Genomic DNA, 20,496 nt, shown 5'->3' on the forward strand with positions numbered 1-20,496 from the left:
GAAGAAACTAATTTTGAAATTATAGGAGAGAGGAAAGAACCTGCAATTCAGGAAGAAGAAAGAGTTAAGGATAAAAGTGGAGGAAGTGAAGAGGGTGAAGAAGATGGAGATGAGGAATTAGAGGTTACCACTGATGAACCTATAGGAATTCCTGCACCATCTCTAGATGTTCCCACATCTAGCAGTTTTAGAGTTAGATTGAGTCACCCAATTGACAATGTGATAGGTCTATGGGATAAGCATGGTACTAGAAGTACAATCCGTGATGATGTAAAACACTCATGCTGAGACATTTCCAATTTTCGGCATTTTTCATTTTTCTGGAATTTTGTTGATGCAAGGGTATTTTTATCTTTTCACGTCTTGAGTGCGGGATTTTGGTTGGGTCCATTTGCATCATTTTTATTCTTCTTTATTGAGTTTTATGTAGTTGTAAATTTAATGTGTAAACATGTTTATGTGTGGTGTAGAAATTAAGCCAGAAGAAAAAGAGAAAATAAAAAGAAAGTGGTAGGGCCCACCACTTATGCTTATTTGAGGCTTAGAGACCATTTTGGTCTCTCACTTTCTCTCTCCCCGCAATCCCTCTTTTCCTCCTTCATTTCTTCTTTTTTCTTTTTCCTTTTGATTTGCAAGCTTCAAATCTTGATTGCAACTTCAATAATTGGAATTTTGGAGTGCCGTTTGAGGTAAAACAGAGAGCATGACGAGCTCTACGCGTGAGTACCAACAATTTCAAATTTGGTGCTCTGTTTGGATTTCGAATTTGGGGACCCAATTTAAGGGTTTTGCATCAATTTGAGGTAAGGGTTCTTAATTCATGTTTTCTTGCTCCTTGGTGAATTATATCTCATAAATTGTTGTAAAGCATGTTTGTTATGAATTAATTGTTCTAAAGATGATGTAAATGTTACATGTGAATTGATTGTTATGTGAATTGTATGAGATCATGCATGTTTGGTTAATTCCTTTGTCTAATAGTTGATCTCCCATACCTATATTGTTATAGAACTTGCTAGAAATGAGACATGAAGGTATGTGTAATTTCTCTAGAATACTCGTGGAATATGCTCTATTGTGTAGTATGAAAACCTTTATATCCATGACATTAAGAACATGAGATGTACATGCATATCATGGGACATGAATGGTGAGAATTGTTTTGAAATGAAAAGGGGCAGTTTTAGGGAAAATGTTTCGATAATTTGGTTTTGTGAAAACTCGATCGCTGCGGGGGTACCAAAGGGATGGAGGGTTAACATAGCCTAGAGGGACTAGGGAGATTACTTTAGCGTGGTTGAGCTAGCTGGCCCAAAATGATGCCGCGAGGATACCAAGGGTCAAGGATACTAGCCAATCCTTCTTTCATGTCGCTACGGGGTCACAAAAGGGCAGGTTATATTAACCATTTGAAAGTGATGGTTTTTAGAATGAAAATGGGGAGCAACATTGGCATGCATTGCATTTCATGGCATTGCATTGGTTATATTGAGATTTGTTATTATGTTGTGTATTCCCGACATGATATGACCTCATTTCCTATTACTCTATTCTTTGTATGGATTCACGGGGACGCAAGAGGCGTGTCTTAAGTGCCACCAGCTGAGCTTTTGCTCACCCCACTATATTTATCATTTTTCAGGACTAAGGGAACTTGAAGAGCATTTTGAATGTACTTTTGTTGAACTTGAAACTCATTTGTAAAGCATATTAGAAGAAATGCACTAAGTTCATTTTGTATGTAAATGGAAATGTAACTGGAAGTTTGAACTCACTTTGATGTACATTATCTATGATGTAAAGTCTATATTTTAAACTTATGTGTTTGACTCTAAATAATGATTATTGTAATCACGGGTTGGTGTTTTCGTAGCGCGATTCTTAATTGACGATTTAATTCAAGTACAAACCATTACAAAGTCTCCATTCTATTTCCCCTTCATTTCTTAAGTGCAGCACTTTAGTTTCAAGATGCAGGGCTCGATGAAGCCATTTCGGTCGACAGAAATAGTGCATCGGTTGACCGAACCCCTCTTTTAACTCTCAGGATCTCCATTTCGGTTGACCAAAATAGGGTTCAGTCGATCGAACCTTCCTCATGCTCTCAGGATCTCTGCTTTGGTCAACCGAAGGGGTGTTTCGGTCGACCAATTTGGAGGGGCTTGCTTTGGCAGACCGAAGCTCCACTTCGGTCGACCGAAGTGAGTCTGTTTGGTCCAGTTGTTCTCTCTTCGTCAGTGTATCTATCTCTCGAATCTTAAGAATTTGTTTTGAACTTCGTAAAAGCCTAGTGATGACCTAGAGATGATTCTAAGGGTGAAGTTGTTGTACTTGAAACGATGTGTTTGACGTAGATGACCTCGGGTTCAAGTAAGGACCCGGCTAACGGTTCGGACCTCCGGGTTCGGGTCGTTACAATGTTGGTATTAGAGCCTTGGCTTGAAAACCTTTAGTATGACGGGTAGAGGCCTATATAGGGTTGCATGGGATGTTGTTGCATTGTTTATGTGATTGCTTGCTACTTGTTACTTGCTTATTATTTGAAGAAACATGCTTAACTGCTTATGTGCATACATGCTTAAATGTTTATGTTAAAATGATTCTTGTATAGTTGTACATGCTAAGTGTGGTTATGGCATCATTCCATGTTGAGTCATCCAAGGTGAACCTTAGTGTCTTGTCATTGAACCGTTTTCTCGTTTTATAGCACGATGTCACGACATGAGGAAACTAGGGAAGTTGGCCCTAGGCCGACTAGGGGTGATGTTGGCGAGAGCTCCAGCTCCAATCCAGAGGAGCTAAATGATGAGGACACACTTCTTAGGGACTTGATTCCCCCAAGAGTTATTCCTACAAGGAGGGATAATGTTGAAGCACCCGTAGAAGTGGGTGAAGGTTCCGTGACACTGAAGTTGAATCATTTGTTACAAAGTGCCGTGAGGGCAACGATTACTGCTCAGTTGCAGTCGACACCACAACCTACAGTTCAAGTTGAGGATATGCTAGCTCAGAAGTGTCTCAAGATCATTAAGGGGTTTTCACAGTTGATGCCGGTTATGTTTGAGGGCGGTGCAGATCCAATGGTAGTAGACGACTACATGGATCAAGTTAAAATTCAGTTGACCTCAATGGATGTGACAGAGGATCAATTGAAGATCATCCTAGCAACTTACAAGTTTGCTAAGGATGCTAAGCTCTGGTTGAAGTCAGTTACGAATCGACATAAGGTAGAGGAAATGAGCTGGGATAAGTTCAAGGAACTAGTCTATGAAAAGTATTTTTTGATTTCTAAAAGATGAGAGTTGAAAGACCAATTTCTTGGCCTTATCCAAGGTAACATGTCAGTAGCGGAATATGAGAACAAATTCACTTCACTTTCTTACTTTGCTCCGGAAATGGTGAGAGATGAAGTTGACAAGACTCGGAAGTTTGTTTCTAGTCTTCATGACAGGATGAGGCCGTTGATAACGGCATAGTTCATTATGGTTTATTCTGAAGCAGTAGAGAGGGCTTTGATGCTTGAGGTTGATATCAAAGATAAGGATGCAAGAAGAGAACAGTGGAAACAAAAGAGCAAGGCCATCTTCAGAAGGATCTTCTTGGAAGAAGAACAAGGGTGGTTCATTTCAGTTTCAGGGGCAACAGTAATCTTCCTCAATCTACGTGATTTTCTTGATCTGTTAATTCTTAAATCTGATGTTTTTAAGTATAATTGTTAAAGATACATATGAATTAGCTTAATGAATTTGCATAAATCACACTTTATCATTATTTTTCAAATGAAAGTGGATTCATGAGGGAACTGAACCCTTCGATGTCGATAATGATAAAGACAGGTTCTTACTATTTTTTTGTTTTTTGTTTTGTTTTGTTTTGTTTTTGTTTTTTTTTTTTTTTTTTTTTCCCTCTTCTTTTCTTACTTCTTGGCAGTACAAAATAGATTGGTTCTAACAGATGATCAGTAATATGTTTATTTATTTATTTTACATTAGGCGGTATTACAAGAAACTAGGCGACCATAACTATGAGTATTACATGAAACTAGGCGACCATAACTATGAGTATCACTGGCCGGTCATGACTCAGAGTAACTCCAATTACTACTACTTCTCATTCGGTCTCATCGAGTTGGTTCGACTGATTCCAGTTTAGTTTATTTAGCTTGGAAAATATCCCTATGACAGTACGTAGTTATTTAGGTAGATACCGTAGATGTTCCATTAACATTTAAACAAACTGACCTATATAACCACTTCTAATTGTTCTGATTTCTTGTCATCTGCTGCAACAATGGAATGCTACCTTCCATACAAGCTCCTCGCTCTTTTCCTTCTCCTTTCAACTGCTTTGTCAGCTTCAATGGTGGATGATCGTGCGACCTACATCATCCACATGGACAAATCAACTATGCCCACTCCCTTCTCAGATCATGATAATTGGTACACGTCGATGCTTTCATCTCTGTCAACGTCTGATTATGGCGTTTCACCAACCCATCTCTACACCTACAACCATGTGTTGGACGGATTCAGTGCAGTGCTATCTCTGTGTATATCTGTATTTTTCAATTGGTTTCTTCAATTCATCACAAATTTAAATGCCAACTACACCAGTATTTGCTAAATTTCTATGAATTTTCTAAAATATTTAAGATGCCTTTCCTCACAATAGAAACTAGGCAATCAAACCAAAATTATAAAAGTGAATGATAAGTTAGCATCCCCATCATATTTTTGTTCTCAAAATTTCATGCTCTGGTTGAAATTCTCTAGAAACTTTCTTTCTTTCTTTTTTTTTTTTTTTTTTGGGGGGGGGGGCTACATTACGGTGTTCTAAACCTTATTTGAGTCGGGTTAATTGATATAAATACACCATCACTTGCAAATCATGTGCATCACGAATTCCATTATGACACTTTTTTAATTTATGCCAAATTTATTGATGCAGGTTTGCTTGACAAGCGTGTTCTTTATGTGAGTGAAATGTTGGTATAATTGATGCTATCAGATTGAAGATTATCAATCGAGTGAATGGTAATCAACCACCAACTTACACAGGCACACACACATGTAAATCTACTTGATATGACCCTAGTTCATTTAGTTAATCTATTTTTATGATGTTGAGTAACTTGGTGGAAGCTCGCCCGCACATGTGATCAAAAGGTGGATGATCGACCACCCACCCAATTGAACTTCTCTTCATATTTTCCTTGTGTGTCTTGAGAGTGGTAACAGTATTCCAGCCAGTGTATGTGTGTGTGGGCTACATATGTTTATGATTCCATAGTTGTCTTCTGTTTAAGTCATTTTAGGGAGAATCGATGTACTTTGTGGCTGTAATTGACTTAGTGAATGTGTCACCTACACTAGTGGTTGGGAAGAAATGCTAATTAACGGGAAGTGGGAGGGAGTGTTGAGATAAAATTTAGAATTAGTATTTGTAATTATTTTACATAAAGTGTTTGCCCTTATATTCGAATTTGTTCTTTTGTGTTTGTCAATTTAATTTATTACCGTTGTCCCAAGATATATGATAATGTAAAGAGTTCCGGAAAATACCAAAAATTTACTTATGATACATTTAATGAGGCTTCAAATAGGTCTTATGGTGGCGCTTAATCAGACAAGGTTTTTATGGTGCTTTGGCGCGTAAAATAAAATCATCCCACTAGTGAGCTCCACCCCTTTGATAACATGGATTCTTATTTCTCAATAATATCCGGTGAAATTATGGTTGCTCATGGTTAGTCCTGCTTCGCGTGAGCTGTTTGGTTATTTTTATTCCTCATCAGATCATCTCTCCACTTGTGTTGGTGGTAAATTCATTCTTCCTTGATCTATGTGATTTTCTTGGTCATTTTTAAATATGATGTTTCTAAGAGTAACTGTTAAAGATACATGGAGGTGAATGAAGTTTGCAGAAATTACACCTTACTAATATATTTCAAATGGAAGTCAATTCATGAGGGCATATGCTGTTGGAGGAGGACTGGACCCTTTGATGTCAAGAATGATAAAGACTAGATATCGATAACTTCTTGCTCTTGTAACCATTCTGCACCAAACATCTCCTTATCCTTTCCCTCTGTCACGTGGCTCAAAATGTAATGTATGGTGTAAAATGTCCCTGCGATAATATTTTTTTAGCTTGGAAAATGTCTCGTTAACGTGTATACAAACTCTGTTACATAAGCACTTTGTAATTGTTCTGATTTCTAGTGAACTGCAGACACAACACTGCAACAATGGAATGCTATCTTCCATACAAGGTCATCTCTCTCTTCCTTCTCCTTTCAACTGCTTTGTCAGCTTCGATAGGGGATGATCGTGGGACCTACATCATCCACATGGACAAATCAGCTATGCCCACTCCCTTCTCAGATCATGATAATTGGTACACGTCGATGCTTTCGTCCCTGTCATCGTCCGATCATGGCGTTTTCCCAACCCATCTCTACACCTACAACCATGTGTTGGATGGTTTCAGTGCAGTGCTATCTCGGTCTCAACTAGATCAGTTAGAGAAGATGCCTGGCCATATTGCCACATACCCTGAGACCTCTGGAAAGCTTCACACTACACATACACCAGAGTTTCTTGGCCTGAAAAAGAGTGCTGGCTTGTGGCCTCAAGCCAATTTTGGTGATGACATGATTATTGGTATAATCGACAGTGGCATCTGGCCAGAAAGTGAGAGTTTCAGAGATGATGGCATGACCCCGGTGCCAGAGAGATGGCGCGGGACATGTGAGTCGGGAGTTAAATTCAACTCTTCTTATTGTAACAAAAAACTCATTGGAGCTCGCTCTTTCAGTAAAGGGATGAAGCAACAAGGGCTAAACATATCAAGAACTGATGACTACGACTCTCCGAGGGACTTCTTTGGACATGGGACTCACACATCGTCAACTGCTGCTGGGAGCCCAGTACAAGGTGCCAATTACTTTGGTTATGCAGAAGGAACAGCAACTGGGGTTGCACCAAAAGCCCGGCTTGCCATGTACAAGGTTGGATTCCTCAACAGCACCTTCAAGTCTTTTGCCACTGACACTTTAGCCGGCATGGACCAAGCCATAGCTGATGGAGTAGATCTCATGTCATTATCATTGGGATTCAGAGAGACGCCTTTTGATGAAAACACTATTGCAGTGGGAGCTTTTGCAGCCATGGAGAAAGGGATTTTTGTTGTTTGTTCAGCTGGCAACAGTGGTCCTGATGGTTTCACTATACTCAATGGAGCTCCTTGGATCACAACTGTTGGTGCTGGGACAATCGATCGCGATTATGCAGCTAAGGTGACGCTTGGTGATGAGGTCCTCACTGTTAGTGGAAAATCTGTCTACCCATTAGACTTGTTAGTGTCTCGCGATCCAATATACTTTGGCCAAGGGAATAGAAGCAAAGAACTCTGCGAAGACTATGCTCTTGACCCAAAAGATGTTGCAGGGAAGTTTGTATTTTGTGACTTCATCAATGAAAGTGCAGCAGTCAATGTGTTTGAAATAGAAAGGTCAGGAGCTGCTGGTGCAATCTTTAGTACTGCCTTCCAAAACTTTCTTCGGCCACGCGATTTCAATTTGCCATATGTGGCAGTAACCCAAAAACACGGAGATTTGATCAAAGACTACCTAATCAAGACGGAGAATGCAACTGTTAGCATCAAGTTCAAGATAACAGTGTTGGGTACCAAGCCTGCCCCTATTGTGGCGTGGTTCTCATCACGAGGGCCAGATCGCATGTCTCCATGGATACTAAAGCCTGATATTTTAGCTCCTGGGGTTGATATTTTAGCTGCATGGGTACCCAATAGAGGAGCTGCACCTATAGGAGACGACTATTTGCTTAGCGATTTTAAACTCCTCTCTGGCACTTCTATGGCTTCTCCCCATGCAGTTGGTGTAGCGGCGCTTCTAAAAACGCTCCACAAGGACTGGAGCCCAGCTGCCATCCGATCAGCCATGATGACTACCGCTTATGTGATTGATAATGCCAATGGCCCCATCATTGACATGACCACTGGAGTTGCTGGGACTCCACTTGATTATGGGGCAGGACATATTAACCCTGAAAAGGCCATGGATCCTGGTCTTGTTTATGATATAGAGGTTCAGGATTATATCAATTACTTGTGTGGAATGAACTACACGAGCAAACAGATTAAGATCATCACCAAAAGGTCGAATTTCAGCTGTGATCAAGCCAGTCTTGACCTTAATTATCCATCTTTTATTGTTATCCTCAACGACACCAACACTATGAGTTACACCTTTAACCGGGTATTAACAAATGTTGTAGATAGTTCCTCTACTTATCGTGCAGTGGTGAAGGTTCCGTCAGGGATGGAAGTGGTTGTGCAGCCCCTGGTGGTATCCTTTGCTGGAAAGTACAGCAAAGCCGAGTTCAGTATAACGATAAAAGTGACTGTTGAAGATGCTAATCCACAGAGTGATTCCCTAGTGAATTATGGGTATTTAAGCTGGAATGATGTTAACGGGACTCGTATGGTGAGAAGTCCTATTGTTGCTGCCTATGCACCTTAAGTAAGTGGTACATATTGCTGATTGAACGTTTGTATGGGTATTTCTGAAATAATGTTAAGGACACTCATGTCCACATAATTGTTTATTTAAGAGGTATATATAATCAATTATTGTTCCAAGACCTATTAGCCATGTGTCAAATTGCTATTTGTGGGTATTTTATTCTAGTGTTGTGGAATTTTGAGTGGTAGACAACCATTTATCCTCCACACCTACTAGCCATATTGAGAGAAACTTCTCTTGTTTTGGTTGGAGAGGTCAGTTGTCAGAATATGTTATGTGTGTGTGTGTGTGTGTGTGTATGTAGAAATTCTTTTCGTGGTTATGAAGAAACATGCTTTATATATATGTATGTATGTATACATGAGTTCAGAAATTCTTGTGGTTATGAAGAACCATACTTCAACCAAGGATTTTGTTTTCTATGCTACTATATGTGTATGCATGGCTGTTGATTAAGACATCTGTCCCGGATTAGAAGAATTATTCATCATTATCGATCACACACCATGTCAATTGGTCCCAACATTATCTCAGCATCACCATCTTCATCATTAAATTATTGGACATTTACTTCGTAAATGTATCACTAGCGGCTGGGAAGAAATGCTAATTAACGGGAAGTGGGAGGGAGTGTTGAGATAAAATTTAGAATTTGTATCTGTAATTATTTTGCATAAAGTGATTGTTTTTATATTCGAATTTATTCTTTCATGCTTGTCAATTTAATTTATTACCGTTGTCCCAAGATAATATGATAATGTAAAATGTCCCTGCGATAATATTTTTTTAGCTTGGAAAATGTCTCGATAACGTGTATACAAACTCAGTTACATAAGCACTCTGTAATTGTTCTGATTTCTAGTGAACTGCAGACACAACACTGCAACAATGGAATGCTATCTTCCATACAAGGTCATCTCTCTCTTCCTTCTCCTTTCAACTGCTTTGTCAGCTTCGATAGGGGATGATCGTGGGACCTACATCATCCACATGGACAAATCAGCTATGCCCACTCCCTTCTCAGATCATGATAATTGGTACACGTCGATGCTTTCGTCCCTGTCATCGTCCGATCATGGCGTTTTCCCAACCCATCTCTACACCTACAACCATGTGTTGGATGGCTTCAGTGCAGTGCTATCTCGGTCTCAACTAGATCAGTTAGAGAAGATGCCTGGCCATATTGCCACATACCCTGAGACCTCTGGAAAGCTTCACACTACACATACACCAGAGTTTCTTGGCCTGAAAAAGAGTGCTGGCTTGTGGCCTCAAGCCAATTTTGGTGATGACATGATTATTGGTATAATCGACAGTGGCATCTGGCCAGAAAGTGAGAGTTTCAGAGATGATGGCATGACCCCGGTGCCAGAGAGATGGCGCGGGACATGTGAGTCGGGAGTTAAATTCAACTCTTCTTATTGTAACAAAAAACTCATTGGAGCTCGCTCTTTCAGTAAAGGGATGAAGCAACAAGGGCTAAACATATCAAGAACTGATGACTACGACTCTCCGAGGGACTTCTTTGGACATGGGACTCACACATCGTCAACTGCTGCTGGGAGCCCAGTACAAGGTGCCAATTACTTTGGTTATGCAGAAGGAACAGCAACTGGGGTTGCACCAAAAGCCCGGCTTGCCATGTACAAGGTTGGATTCCTCAACAGCACCTTCAAGTCTTTTGCCACTGACACTTTAGCCGGCATGGACCAAGCCATTGCCGGTGCCAGAGAGATGGCGCGGGGCATGTGAGTCTGGGGTAGAATTCAACTCTTCTTATTGTAACAAAAAACTCATTGGAGCTCGCTCTTTCAGTAAAGGGATGAAGCAAATAGGCTTAAACTGTAATGTTTGTGTCTTATATATGTATGTGGTGCATTTTGTTTATACGTGGAGTATTTTGAAACAAAAAGACAAGGGAAAAGAAAAGAAAATCGGCGGCACCCACCACCCACTCAAACATATGGTTTAGAGACTTTTTTTTTTTTTTTTTTTTTATGCTCATTCTCTCTCCCCGCTGAATCCTGTCTCTCGGCCAGTGCTCTATCTCTCTGCCTTTTTCTTTTTCTTTTTCCTTTACAACTTGAATCTTTGATTAATTCATCATCTCTTGGTAGATTTGGGTGCCGTTTGAGGCAAAACGAAGCTTGTGTCGAGCTCTACGCATCCATACCAACAATTTCAGATTTGGTGCACCCTTTGAACTTCGAAATTTGGGACCCATTTTCTAGGGTTTGCTCATTTTTGAGGTAGGGGCATCTTAATCCACTCTCTTCTTGTTCCATTGTGAGTTATGCTTTTTTTTTTTTTTTTTTTTTTTTTTTTGTTATGCTAGACATGCTAAATTTGAGAATTAATTGCTTCAATGAGGTGTAAGTGATGTTTAGAGAAAATTCATGTCTTAGGGTTATGACTTGTCTATGTGAAAAGCATGTATAGATGATGGTTTTGTGGTATTTTTTGTGAATTACACCTCTTTTATGTGCTAACATGCTTTACTTGGGGATTAATTGTGTTAATGATTATTTTAATGTTGTCTAGAGAAATGTATGTTTATGCACATGTGATGTATTATGTGAAAAGCATGCCTATGTGTTGAGTTTATGTCTACTATGTGTAAACTTGCTGAAAGGGATGTATGAGACCATGCTTAATTGTATTGTGCCAAAATTTCACATTGTCATGATATTGAGATTATATGTACATTCTTGGACATGTCATTGGGATGCATGAAATGGGAGAATTTGTCTTGAAATGAAAATGAGGAATTTTTGGGAGATGATAGTTTTTGTGAAATGGTTTTGATAAACTCGGTCGCTGCGGGGTTACCAACGGGTCAGAGGTTAATATAGCCTAGAGGGGACTGGGGAGTCGCCCTAGTGTGGTTGAGCTAGCTGGGCCCCATAATGACGCCGCGGGGTTACCAAGGGTCAGGGACACTAGCCAATCCTCCTCTCGTGTCGCGGCGGGGTTACCAAAGGGCGGGCTGTATTAACGTTTGAAAGTGATGGTTTTGAGAATGAAAATAGGGAGTGTCATTGACATGCATTGCATTTCATTGCATTGCATTGCATTGTTTATAATTGGAATTGAATTGTATGTTGTATTTGATCCCCTACGTTGTATGATCCCTATCTCCCATTGGCCTATACTTTGCTTGAATTCACAAGGACACAAGATTTGTGTCTTAAGTGTCACCTACTGAGCATATAGCTCACCCTACTATTTATACATTTTTTTCAGGTCTTGGAAAAGAACCGGTGGACGACAACCCACCTCAAGCTTGAGCGATACTAGAAGCTCACTTTTGTGTCTTTTGTATGTCTCCCATTATTTTTTTTTGCAAAGCACTAAAAGTGTGAAGGTGTATATGTATATTTTGCAAAACTTTGTCATATAATGTAATTAAGGTATTTGATGATATTTTGAATGTGAATTTGATAACATGTAAACCTTATTGATGAATGGGGAGAGTAATACTAGTTTGAAGTATTATTGAGGTCATTTGATTGTGTATTATCATCTATTATTGCCGTGAATTCGGAATTTGAGCCACGACAGGTTAAAAATGCAATTAAACAAATTGTGATAGGCTTATTTTTAGGGAAGGTCATGCCGAATTTTTTTTTTTTTATTTAAAAAATATTAGTTTTGAGACGTTACATAAACATATCAAGAACTGATGACTACTCTCCGAGGGACTTCTTTGGACATGGGACACACACATCATCCACTGCTGCTGGGAACCCAGTTGAAGGTGCCAATTACTTTGGTTATGCAGAAGGAACAGCAATTGGGGTTGCACCAAAAGCCCGGCTTGCCATGTACAAGGTTCTATTCCTCACCGACACCATCAAGTCTGCTGCCACTGACACGTTAGCCGGCGGCATGGACCAAGCCATAGCTGATGGAGTAGATCTCATGTCATTGTCATTGGGATTCAGAGAGACGCCTTTTGATGAAAACCCTATTGCAGTGGGAGCTTTTGCAGCCATGGAGAAAGGGATTTTTGTGTCTTGTGCAGCTGGGAATGCTGGTCCAAATGGTTTCACCATAGACAATGGAGCTCCTTGGATCACAACTGTTGGTGCTGGGACAATCGATCGCGATTATGCAGCTAATGTTACATTTGATGATGAGGCCTTCACTGTTGGAGGAAAATCTGTCTACCCATTAGACTTGTCAGTGTCTAGGGTTCCAATATACTTCGGCCAAGGGAATAGAAGCAAAGAAATTTGCGGCAATTATTCTCTTGACCCAAAAGATGTTGCAGGGAAGTTTGTTTTCTGTGACTTCATTGATGAAGATTCAGGAGTCAATACGTTTGAAATAGAAAGGACAGGAGCTGCTGGAGCAATCTTTAGTACAGACTTCCAAAGATTTCTTAAGCCAAGTGATTTCAATTTTCCATTTGTGGCAGTAACCCCAAATGATGGAGATTTGATCAAAGACTACCTAATCAAAACAGAGAACGCAACCGTTAGCACCAAATTCCAGATAACAGTGTTGGGTACTAAGCCTACCCCTATCGTGGCGTGGTTCTCATCAAGAGGGCCAGATCGCAAGTCTCCATGGATACTAAAGCCTGATATTTTAGCTCCTGGGGTTGATATTTTAGCTGCATGGGCACCCAATATAGGAATTGCACCAATAGGAGACGACTATTTGCTTAGCGATTTTGCACTCCTCTCTGGCACTTCCATGGCCTCTCCCCATGCAATTGGTGTAGCGGCGCTTCTAAAAACACTCCACAAGGACTGGAGCCCAGCTGCCATACGATCAGCCATGATGACGACTGCTTATGTGATTGATAATGCTAATGGCCCGATCATTGACATGACCACTGGAGTTGCTGGGACTCCTCTTGATTTTGGGGCAGGACATTTCAACCCTGAAAAAGCAATGGATCCTGGTCTTGTTTATGATATAGAGGTGCAGGACTATATCAATTACTTGTGTGGAATGGACTACACAAGCAAACAGATTAAGATCATCACCAGAAGGTCGAATTTTAGTTGCGATCAATCCAGTCTTGACCTTAATTACCCATCTTTTATTGTTATCCTCAACAACACTAACACTATGAGTTACACCTTTAATCGGGTCTTAACAAATGTAGTAGATGGTCCCTCCACTTATCATGCAGTGGTGAAGGCTCCGTCAGGAATGGATGTTGTTGTGCAGCCCCCGGTAGTGTCCTTCGCTGGAAAGTACAGTAAAGCTGAGTTCAACATAACGGTAGAGGTCAATGTCGAATATGCTAGTCCACAGAGTGATTCCATAGTGAATTATGGGTATTTAAGTTGGAATGATGTTAATGGAACTCATATGGTGAGAAGTCCTATTGTTGCTTTCTATGCACCTTAAGTAAGAGGTACATAACCATTTTATCTTTCCAGACATATTAGCCATATTGCAGATTTATTTTTTGTGAGTATTGATTTGGAATAATGTTAAGGGCTATCATGTGATGAAAAGTCCTCTTGTTGCTACCCATTCAGCTTATTTAAAAGGTGTATAATCATTTATTGTTCAAGACCTATTGGCCATATGCCATAGTGCTCATTTGTGGGTATTTACTCTCCAAAAATTTAATGGGACTCATGTAGTGAGAAATGTGCCCATTATGTAATTTGTAAGGTACTTAACAATTTATGCTTTTCTTAGAGGACCAGGTTAAATTTTTATCTTTTCATTTTTCGTGCACGGTGTATTTTATGTGTGACGACAAGTGCCACAAAGGTTTCGTAATTTATTTTAGGCATTTTTTCGAGTCACGAACTCTTAAAATTGCATTTAGAGTCATTTTATTCATTTTGGGTTTGTGGGCTCAAGAGGTTCCCGTGTGGATTCGGGTGGAGATTTCGAGTTTGAAATTTTTTCCCAACTTCAGTTTTATTATTAAATTGTGTTTGGGCACTAAATTTCTTTTATTTTGTGTAGCCTTATTATGTTTGTGCATATTTGTAAAGAAAAGATTGATTCAATAGATATTTTCACGCTTTTAGTGGTGGGATCCAAAGCCCACTAACCTTATTTTTTATTATTTTTTATTTTTTATTTTTTATTGGAAATATCAAAGCCCACTAACCATCCCTGCTATATAATAGAGATCGATTCAATGAGTCACTGCTTACAAAGTGGACAACTATATTAAAAACGGAGGTAGTACTTTAGACAAAGTTATCATCTAGCAAGCTTTGGAATTTTTTTTTTTTTAGTTAAAAGGTAAGCATGCAAGCTTTGGATTTTGCCAAGGCCATAGTTGAAGAATTAAGTTAGAGAGCTCGTCAAGGGCTACTCTTAGGTTGTCTTGAATTGCGATTTGGTGGAAGTTCATCTTTAAGCAAATTAGGGCTTTCGACTCCCATTGAGGTAAGGGTGTGTTCAACTAGCATTTTCTCTTGCTCTATAAGTAACTTAGGTGATTTCCTTGAATTAAGCATGCTTGTGTAAGTCAATTTTGTTTAAATTGCATGTAAGTATACTTATATGATGATGCCTAAGCTAAAACTTGAGAAAAAGATGATGAATGATGAATTAAGTACTCTTGAAGTTGAAATTGTACCATAGCACGTATGAATGTAGTAAATGGGGTTGTTCGAATGAAATTTTTAAGGGCCTGTTTGACTGATTTTAAGGGACTGTTTGGTTGATTTTAAGGGGTTGTTTTGCTGAATTATTAAAGAGTTGTTTTGGCTGATTTAAGGGGTTGTTTGGTTGACTTTAAGGGGCTGTTTTGCTAAATTTTTAAAGAGCTGTTTTGGCTGATTTACGGGGCTGTTTGGTTGATTTTAAGGGGCTCTTCTGTTTATTTTTAAAGGACTGTTTTTGTTGATTTTAAGGGGTTGTTTTGTTGATTTTTAAAGGACTCTTTTTCCTTATTTTTAAGGGAGTTGCAGCATGTGTAAATAAGTTAAAGGGTCTATTTAAATGAATTTTTATAAGGAGCTGTACTATTCCAATTGTTATGAAATTTTTACCACAAGTTCCTATACCTGTCTAGTACCTCTCAAATAAATTTTGTAAATTTTGTACAGTTAGTTATTTTTATAAAAATCCGAGAATAGCTGTTGTCCAGTTATCACAGTTTGAAAACTGATTTTTGACAAACTTAACGAATTTTATTTTAGGGGTTGGCTTGCTCGAACTGCAACGATTTTTTTTTGGAACTTCTAGTGTGATTTTATTCCACCTCATAAAATTTTGATAATTTTAGACCATGTAATTATTTTTTAAAAAATATAACATTACCCGTTGTCAGTCTTTTTATTGCCCTTGGAAATCAGATTTTGGATAATTTGTTTCACTAACATCTTGATGCTGAATCGTGGAACAATTTTCCAGTTTTATACTCCCATGTGTCTATTTTCAAAATAAATTTATTTTGTTCAAGTTGGATGTCAAACAAATTTTCTACAAATTTTAGAAGTATTGCCGTCAGATTTTCTTCTAACTAAGGACCACTGTATTTCTTTTGAAAACTGATTTAAATGGGGAACATTTGGCTTTCGTGAGAGGTTAAGCGATGTTTGCTCAGTAAATTATCATATGAATTGGATTGCCTATGGTGATAACCTTACTGTCATTCCTAGTATGAGTATAATGTTGTATATGAGCATTTTAAGTTCACTTGTTATTTATGATGTCAAGAGATTGATTTTATGCCAATGAGAAAGCTATCTTAGTTATATTGTATATATATATATATATATAATGAGGCATGTGGTTTTATAAATCTTTGAAAGAATTGATGGTTATTGATCTAACTGGTGAAGTTAATGTTAATCATCCTATCACATGCATAGTGTGAGTGTGTGGTGGTGTATCTGGATGAAAGTTGATTTGTGTTTGTAAGTTTGTGCAGAAAGGCTTTTCAAAACCCGGCATTGAGAAACGGGCCTCATATTCGAAGGTGTTACCTAGTTAATAGGGGCATGGGGAGTTACCCGTGTGCAATTTAGTGACTCGGGCCCCAAATGGTAGGGGGATGGAGGGAGGTACCCAAAGTCCACCTAGTTAGCATGGTTTCAGTGTGTGTGTGGGAGTGTGTATTACATGTGTGAGTTGTGTGTGGAGTCATGATGCATAAGCATGCATTCTAGTATGTCATTGAATTATGTTTTTCCTTAGAATATTTCTACGTTTAATTTGAACATGATAGTATATACTAACACATGAAATTTTCTTAACTTGTATTATTAAACGTGAAGCCTTATAAATCTAAATTCCTAGCATGAGCTGTTGGCTGTGTTAGTGTGTTTCAATAAATGTACGTTGTTATTTGAAAACTTGTTGAAATATGTATCTATAAGGTTACGGTAATTTGGAGCATGATTACTTTGTACAGTGTGTATTACTTTTTTATGTATTTATTTGAGCATGACTTATATGGCATTAGGAGGTGTTAGTTGGCAACTATCTACTGAGCAATGTAACCTCACCCCGTTGAAATTAACATTTTAGGAAAGGAACTTGCTATTGAAGATATGTCTCAATCTCAGTCTCGAAGTATCTTATTGAAGTTTATTTGGAAGTATATTGGTGTTGCTAGCATGTTGATGTGGTAGTTTTGTTAAACTTGATTACCATGTAGGCAATGAGATTTATGATGTGCGATGTTTCATAATTTTTTTATTTTTCGGATTATTTTATTTGTGTGCCTCGTTTTGCGTGTCATGTACCGGTTAGCTTACCACGAGAGTTACGAAAGTGAATTGAGACATTTCTTTAACTTTAGAATTCTTATAAATGTATTTTATTCATTTCGTCATTTTTTGAATTTTTGGTCCAGGAGGTCCCGAGCGGGTCCCACGCCCGGAATTGCGTGTCCGGAAAATATTTTTTTGGACTTAATTGCATGTTTTATATATTATTTGATGTATCTGTGAGGGTACATTTGGGTTTTTACATGTTGATGGCATATTTGTTGTATATATGCATGATAGGGGCAAATTAGACTTTTTGGGGTCAAGGGTGGACCCCCACTTTGACAACACATGTGGTGTAGGGGACAAGGGTGCATTTTTTCTGCAGAATCTCCTCTCTCCACCTGGCCTATTCTTCTTCTTCTTCTTCTTCTTCTTCTTCTTCTTCCCTTTTCCTCCATCATTATACACCATTGTAGCTCAAATTAAGCTCAATTTTGAGTACTTTCTTGGAGGATTTTGACCATGGCATAGAAGGAAAAACTTTCTATTTGATGAGAACTTTCATTTGATACCAAAAACAGCCCCTATAGGCCACTTCCAATTTTTGGCCTCCCCTTGGTATTGTGATTTTGTTGAAACTCCAAGAGGAAAGTTTGTTCCTCTTGTCCTCCTCTCTCCATTGGCGTAACTAGCTTGCATTTTGGAAGACATTAGCACTTGTTGCAAATTAGAGTTTGAACTCCAAAGAGGTAGAGTTATCTACCTTGCATAGTCCTTTAGTTTTGTAGTCAAAATCATGTTTTTCCCTAATTTTTACGTTCTAATTTAATGTCAATTGTATAAAAGCATTTTAGCGTTTTATGTATGTCATAATCATTGGCAATTGGTGTTGATATGTACGTATGTAGTTATATGTTCCTAAATAATTGTACGATGATTCATGCTAATTGATTTTATATGTGAGAATGTGAAGGATAAAATTTGTGATGTATGATTTTGATGATGTATAAAATGTCATGTGTTGTACAATTGCTAATGTGAGTATTTAATTGTCAAATTTATGTGAAGTTAGAATTGTTATTATGAATTGATAATGATGACTATTGTAGCATATTATACATTGTAATCATGACATTGATGACATAGCATTGTCATTGAGCATTTTGTATGTTATGAGGAAATGTGGAATGTGAAAGATGAATTTTGAAAAAGTTTTGATGAACGGTTTTTCCTAAACTCGGTAGTTGGGGAGGTACCCATTTGCTAGCGGTGCTAGCTAGTTAATAGGGACACAGAGGTACTCGTGAGTAATTTAGCGACTTCGGGGCCCCAAATGGTAGTTGGGAGGTACCCTTTGCCAGGGACGACTAACAAATTCTCCTTAGGGACGGCGGAGGTACCAAATTCCGGCTAGTTAGCACATTTTTGGTGTGGTGGGTGGATATGCGAAGGTGTATGTATGGTATGCGTTTACATAAGTCATTTCATGCATTGCATTACTTTAAATAGTTAATGATAGATTACTTGTTATTTGTTGATGATGTGTGATCCAAGCATGATCCCCATTCCCCTACTTTATTCCTTGATGTGTCTAAGCATGTATTTTCGTTTACTTAATTTTAGGAGATATCATTTAGGCAATCTCTGTTGAGTCGTTGTGCTCATTCATCTATTTAAAATTTTTTAGGAAACGGGAAAGAAGTTATGGACGAGCCACAACTTCATATGTGATGACATTGAGGACCTCCTTTTTGTCAACTAGACGCTTAGCCTCTTTTGAAGCATGTAATATTTGATGTTTTGGGAATTGTAATGATACCTGTAATTATATTGCCACAAACTTGTATTTAATGGTTACTTGTATGTACTTTGTGGATAGAAATGGTTTTGAGACCAATGTATTATCTTTTGTGGTCTCATTAGGAGTTCCATTTCCTTTTGAGATTTATAGCCATTCAATGATGTAATTGAACTTATTTTAACTATGAACGATGTAATCGGATCTAGAATGATGAATGAATGATGAAATCAAAGTTCCATTATATCGCCATGTTGCATGTAAACTCTATGAGTTAGCATGACAATTCATTTTTTACCATCCATGTATGTTGGAATTGAGGGGGATTGAGTGTTTAGCATTGAAATGCAATTACAGTGAGGTTTTCTGCATTTTTTTGGCTTGCTCCTAGGATTAAGTTGACTCATTCTCTAAATGAGTTGACTCTTTCCTCAACTGAGCCGACTTAGTCCATCTGGACCTCATTTTCTCAAAGTACTTACTCTTAGTCTAAAGAAGTTGACTTTGTTCCTGCTACTTGACAATTTTGAGGTTTTGTTTTCAAACGACCATATCTCGCTCATTTTAACTCTAAATTAGGTCAAATTTGAGTCTAAATTTATGGATTTTAAGTTAGATTTTCAATAGTACCAATCTAAGCCACAAATTCAATCTGTAGAGAGAGTTATGGCCATTTGAGTATGGACTGCTCTGGGAATTCTTGTAATCAAAGGGGCCAAATGTGTGAAATTACCATTCTTGTGTCTAGAACCTTGCGGTATGGGTTAAAATGACCATTTAGACTTATTTTGATCTTATATAACTCACTTAGAGTTTTCTCATTCATTTCCATATCTTGAATTGAGGGTGATTACGAGTTCAGGTAAGAACCCTGTTAGTGATTCGGACCCCCAAGTTTGGGTCGTTACATGATGTAATTGGGATTATTAATGTAATTGGAGCGGTTGAATTTCCGGGGTGTCTTGGGAAATTTTTGATATACTTCAGGATTTTTTTTTTTTTTTAATGTAATCTATTGTGATTGAAATTTTGGGTTGTTACAACTTCAAACCTATTAGCCATATGCCATACGTACATGCGCGCTCTCACACACACACGAGTTTAGAAATTCTTGTGGTTATGAAGAAGCATACTTTAACATGGATTTTGTTTTCACTCCTACTGTTTGTGGATGTATTCACTACAAGATTAGCTGCTCTTTTAGTATTTTTCTTTGCATCAACAAAACAAACCATTGAGAAAAAAAAGCCTTTCTTATTGATTAAAGTATCTGTCATGGATTGTAAGAATTATTCATCATCATCCATCACATACCATGGCAAACCAATTTGAAATTTTGGTCCCGTCCCAACATTATACCCTTGTTAAAACCTTGAGGACATCACCATCCTCAACATTACATTATAGGGCATTACGTAGGGAATGTGTTACCTACACTAGATGTTGGGAAGACAAACCTAAACCTAACATTTGTCATTATTTTGCACCAAGTGAATATTGTT

At 38.3% G+C, this 20,496-nt stretch overlaps 3 protein-coding genes across 3 annotated transcripts; all 3 read left to right on the plus strand.

The window, feature by feature from the left end:
• The first annotated feature begins 3,658 nt into the window (after positions 1 to 3,658).
• LOC132299984 (subtilisin-like protease SBT3) lies at positions 3,659 to 6,016 on the plus strand. Its single transcript, XM_059796909.1, has 2 exons — positions 3,659 to 4,549; positions 4,948 to 6,016. The coding sequence occupies exons 1-2, from the start codon at positions 4,291 to 4,293 to the stop codon at positions 4,992 to 4,994; spliced, it is 306 nt and encodes a 101-aa protein (XP_059652892.1). The 5' UTR covers positions 3,659 to 4,290; the 3' UTR covers positions 4,995 to 6,016.
• A 108-nt stretch (positions 6,017 to 6,124) lies between these two features.
• LOC132299983 (subtilisin-like protease SBT3) lies at positions 6,125 to 8,667 on the plus strand. The gene has a single exon (XM_059796908.1). It carries the CDS (start codon positions 6,248 to 6,250, stop codon positions 8,540 to 8,542), a length of 2,295 nt encoding a protein of 764 aa, XP_059652891.1. The 5' UTR covers positions 6,125 to 6,247; the 3' UTR covers positions 8,543 to 8,667.
• A 136-nt stretch (positions 8,668 to 8,803) lies between these two features.
• On the plus strand, positions 8,804 to 14,076 carry LOC132299985 (subtilisin-like protease SBT3). Its single transcript, XM_059796910.1, has 2 exons — positions 8,804 to 10,195; positions 12,377 to 14,076. The coding sequence occupies exons 1-2, from the start codon at positions 9,434 to 9,436 to the stop codon at positions 13,910 to 13,912; spliced, it is 2,298 nt and encodes a 765-aa protein (XP_059652893.1). The 5' UTR covers positions 8,804 to 9,433; the 3' UTR covers positions 13,913 to 14,076.
• Positions 14,077 to 20,496: the final 6,420 nt, after the last annotated feature.

This window comes from Cornus florida, unplaced genomic scaffold (assembly GCF_030987335.1).
Source record: "Cornus florida cultivar Cherokee Brave unplaced genomic scaffold, ASM3098733v1 CherokeeBrave_3.0.0_Hap2_Chr03, whole genome shotgun sequence".
NCBI lineage: Eukaryota > Viridiplantae > Streptophyta > Magnoliopsida > Cornales > Cornaceae > Cornus > Cornus florida.

Coding starts and splice junctions, on each gene's coding strand:
- LOC132299984 (XM_059796909.1), top strand. CDS start 4,291: ATGGAATGCTACCTTCCATACAAGCTCCTCGCTCTTTTCCTTCTCCTT. Junction 4,550..4,947: donor CAGTGCAGTGCTATCTCTGT/GTATATCTGTAT, acceptor TTATTGATGCAG/GTTTGCTTGACAAGCGTGTT.
- LOC132299983 (XM_059796908.1), top strand. CDS start 6,248: ATGGAATGCTATCTTCCATACAAGGTCATCTCTCTCTTCCTTCTCCTT.
- LOC132299985 (XM_059796910.1), top strand. CDS start 9,434: ATGGAATGCTATCTTCCATACAAGGTCATCTCTCTCTTCCTTCTCCTT. Junction 10,196..12,376: donor CCCGGCTTGCCATGTACAAG/GTTGGATTCCTC, acceptor GCCATGTACAAG/GTTCTATTCCTCACCGACAC.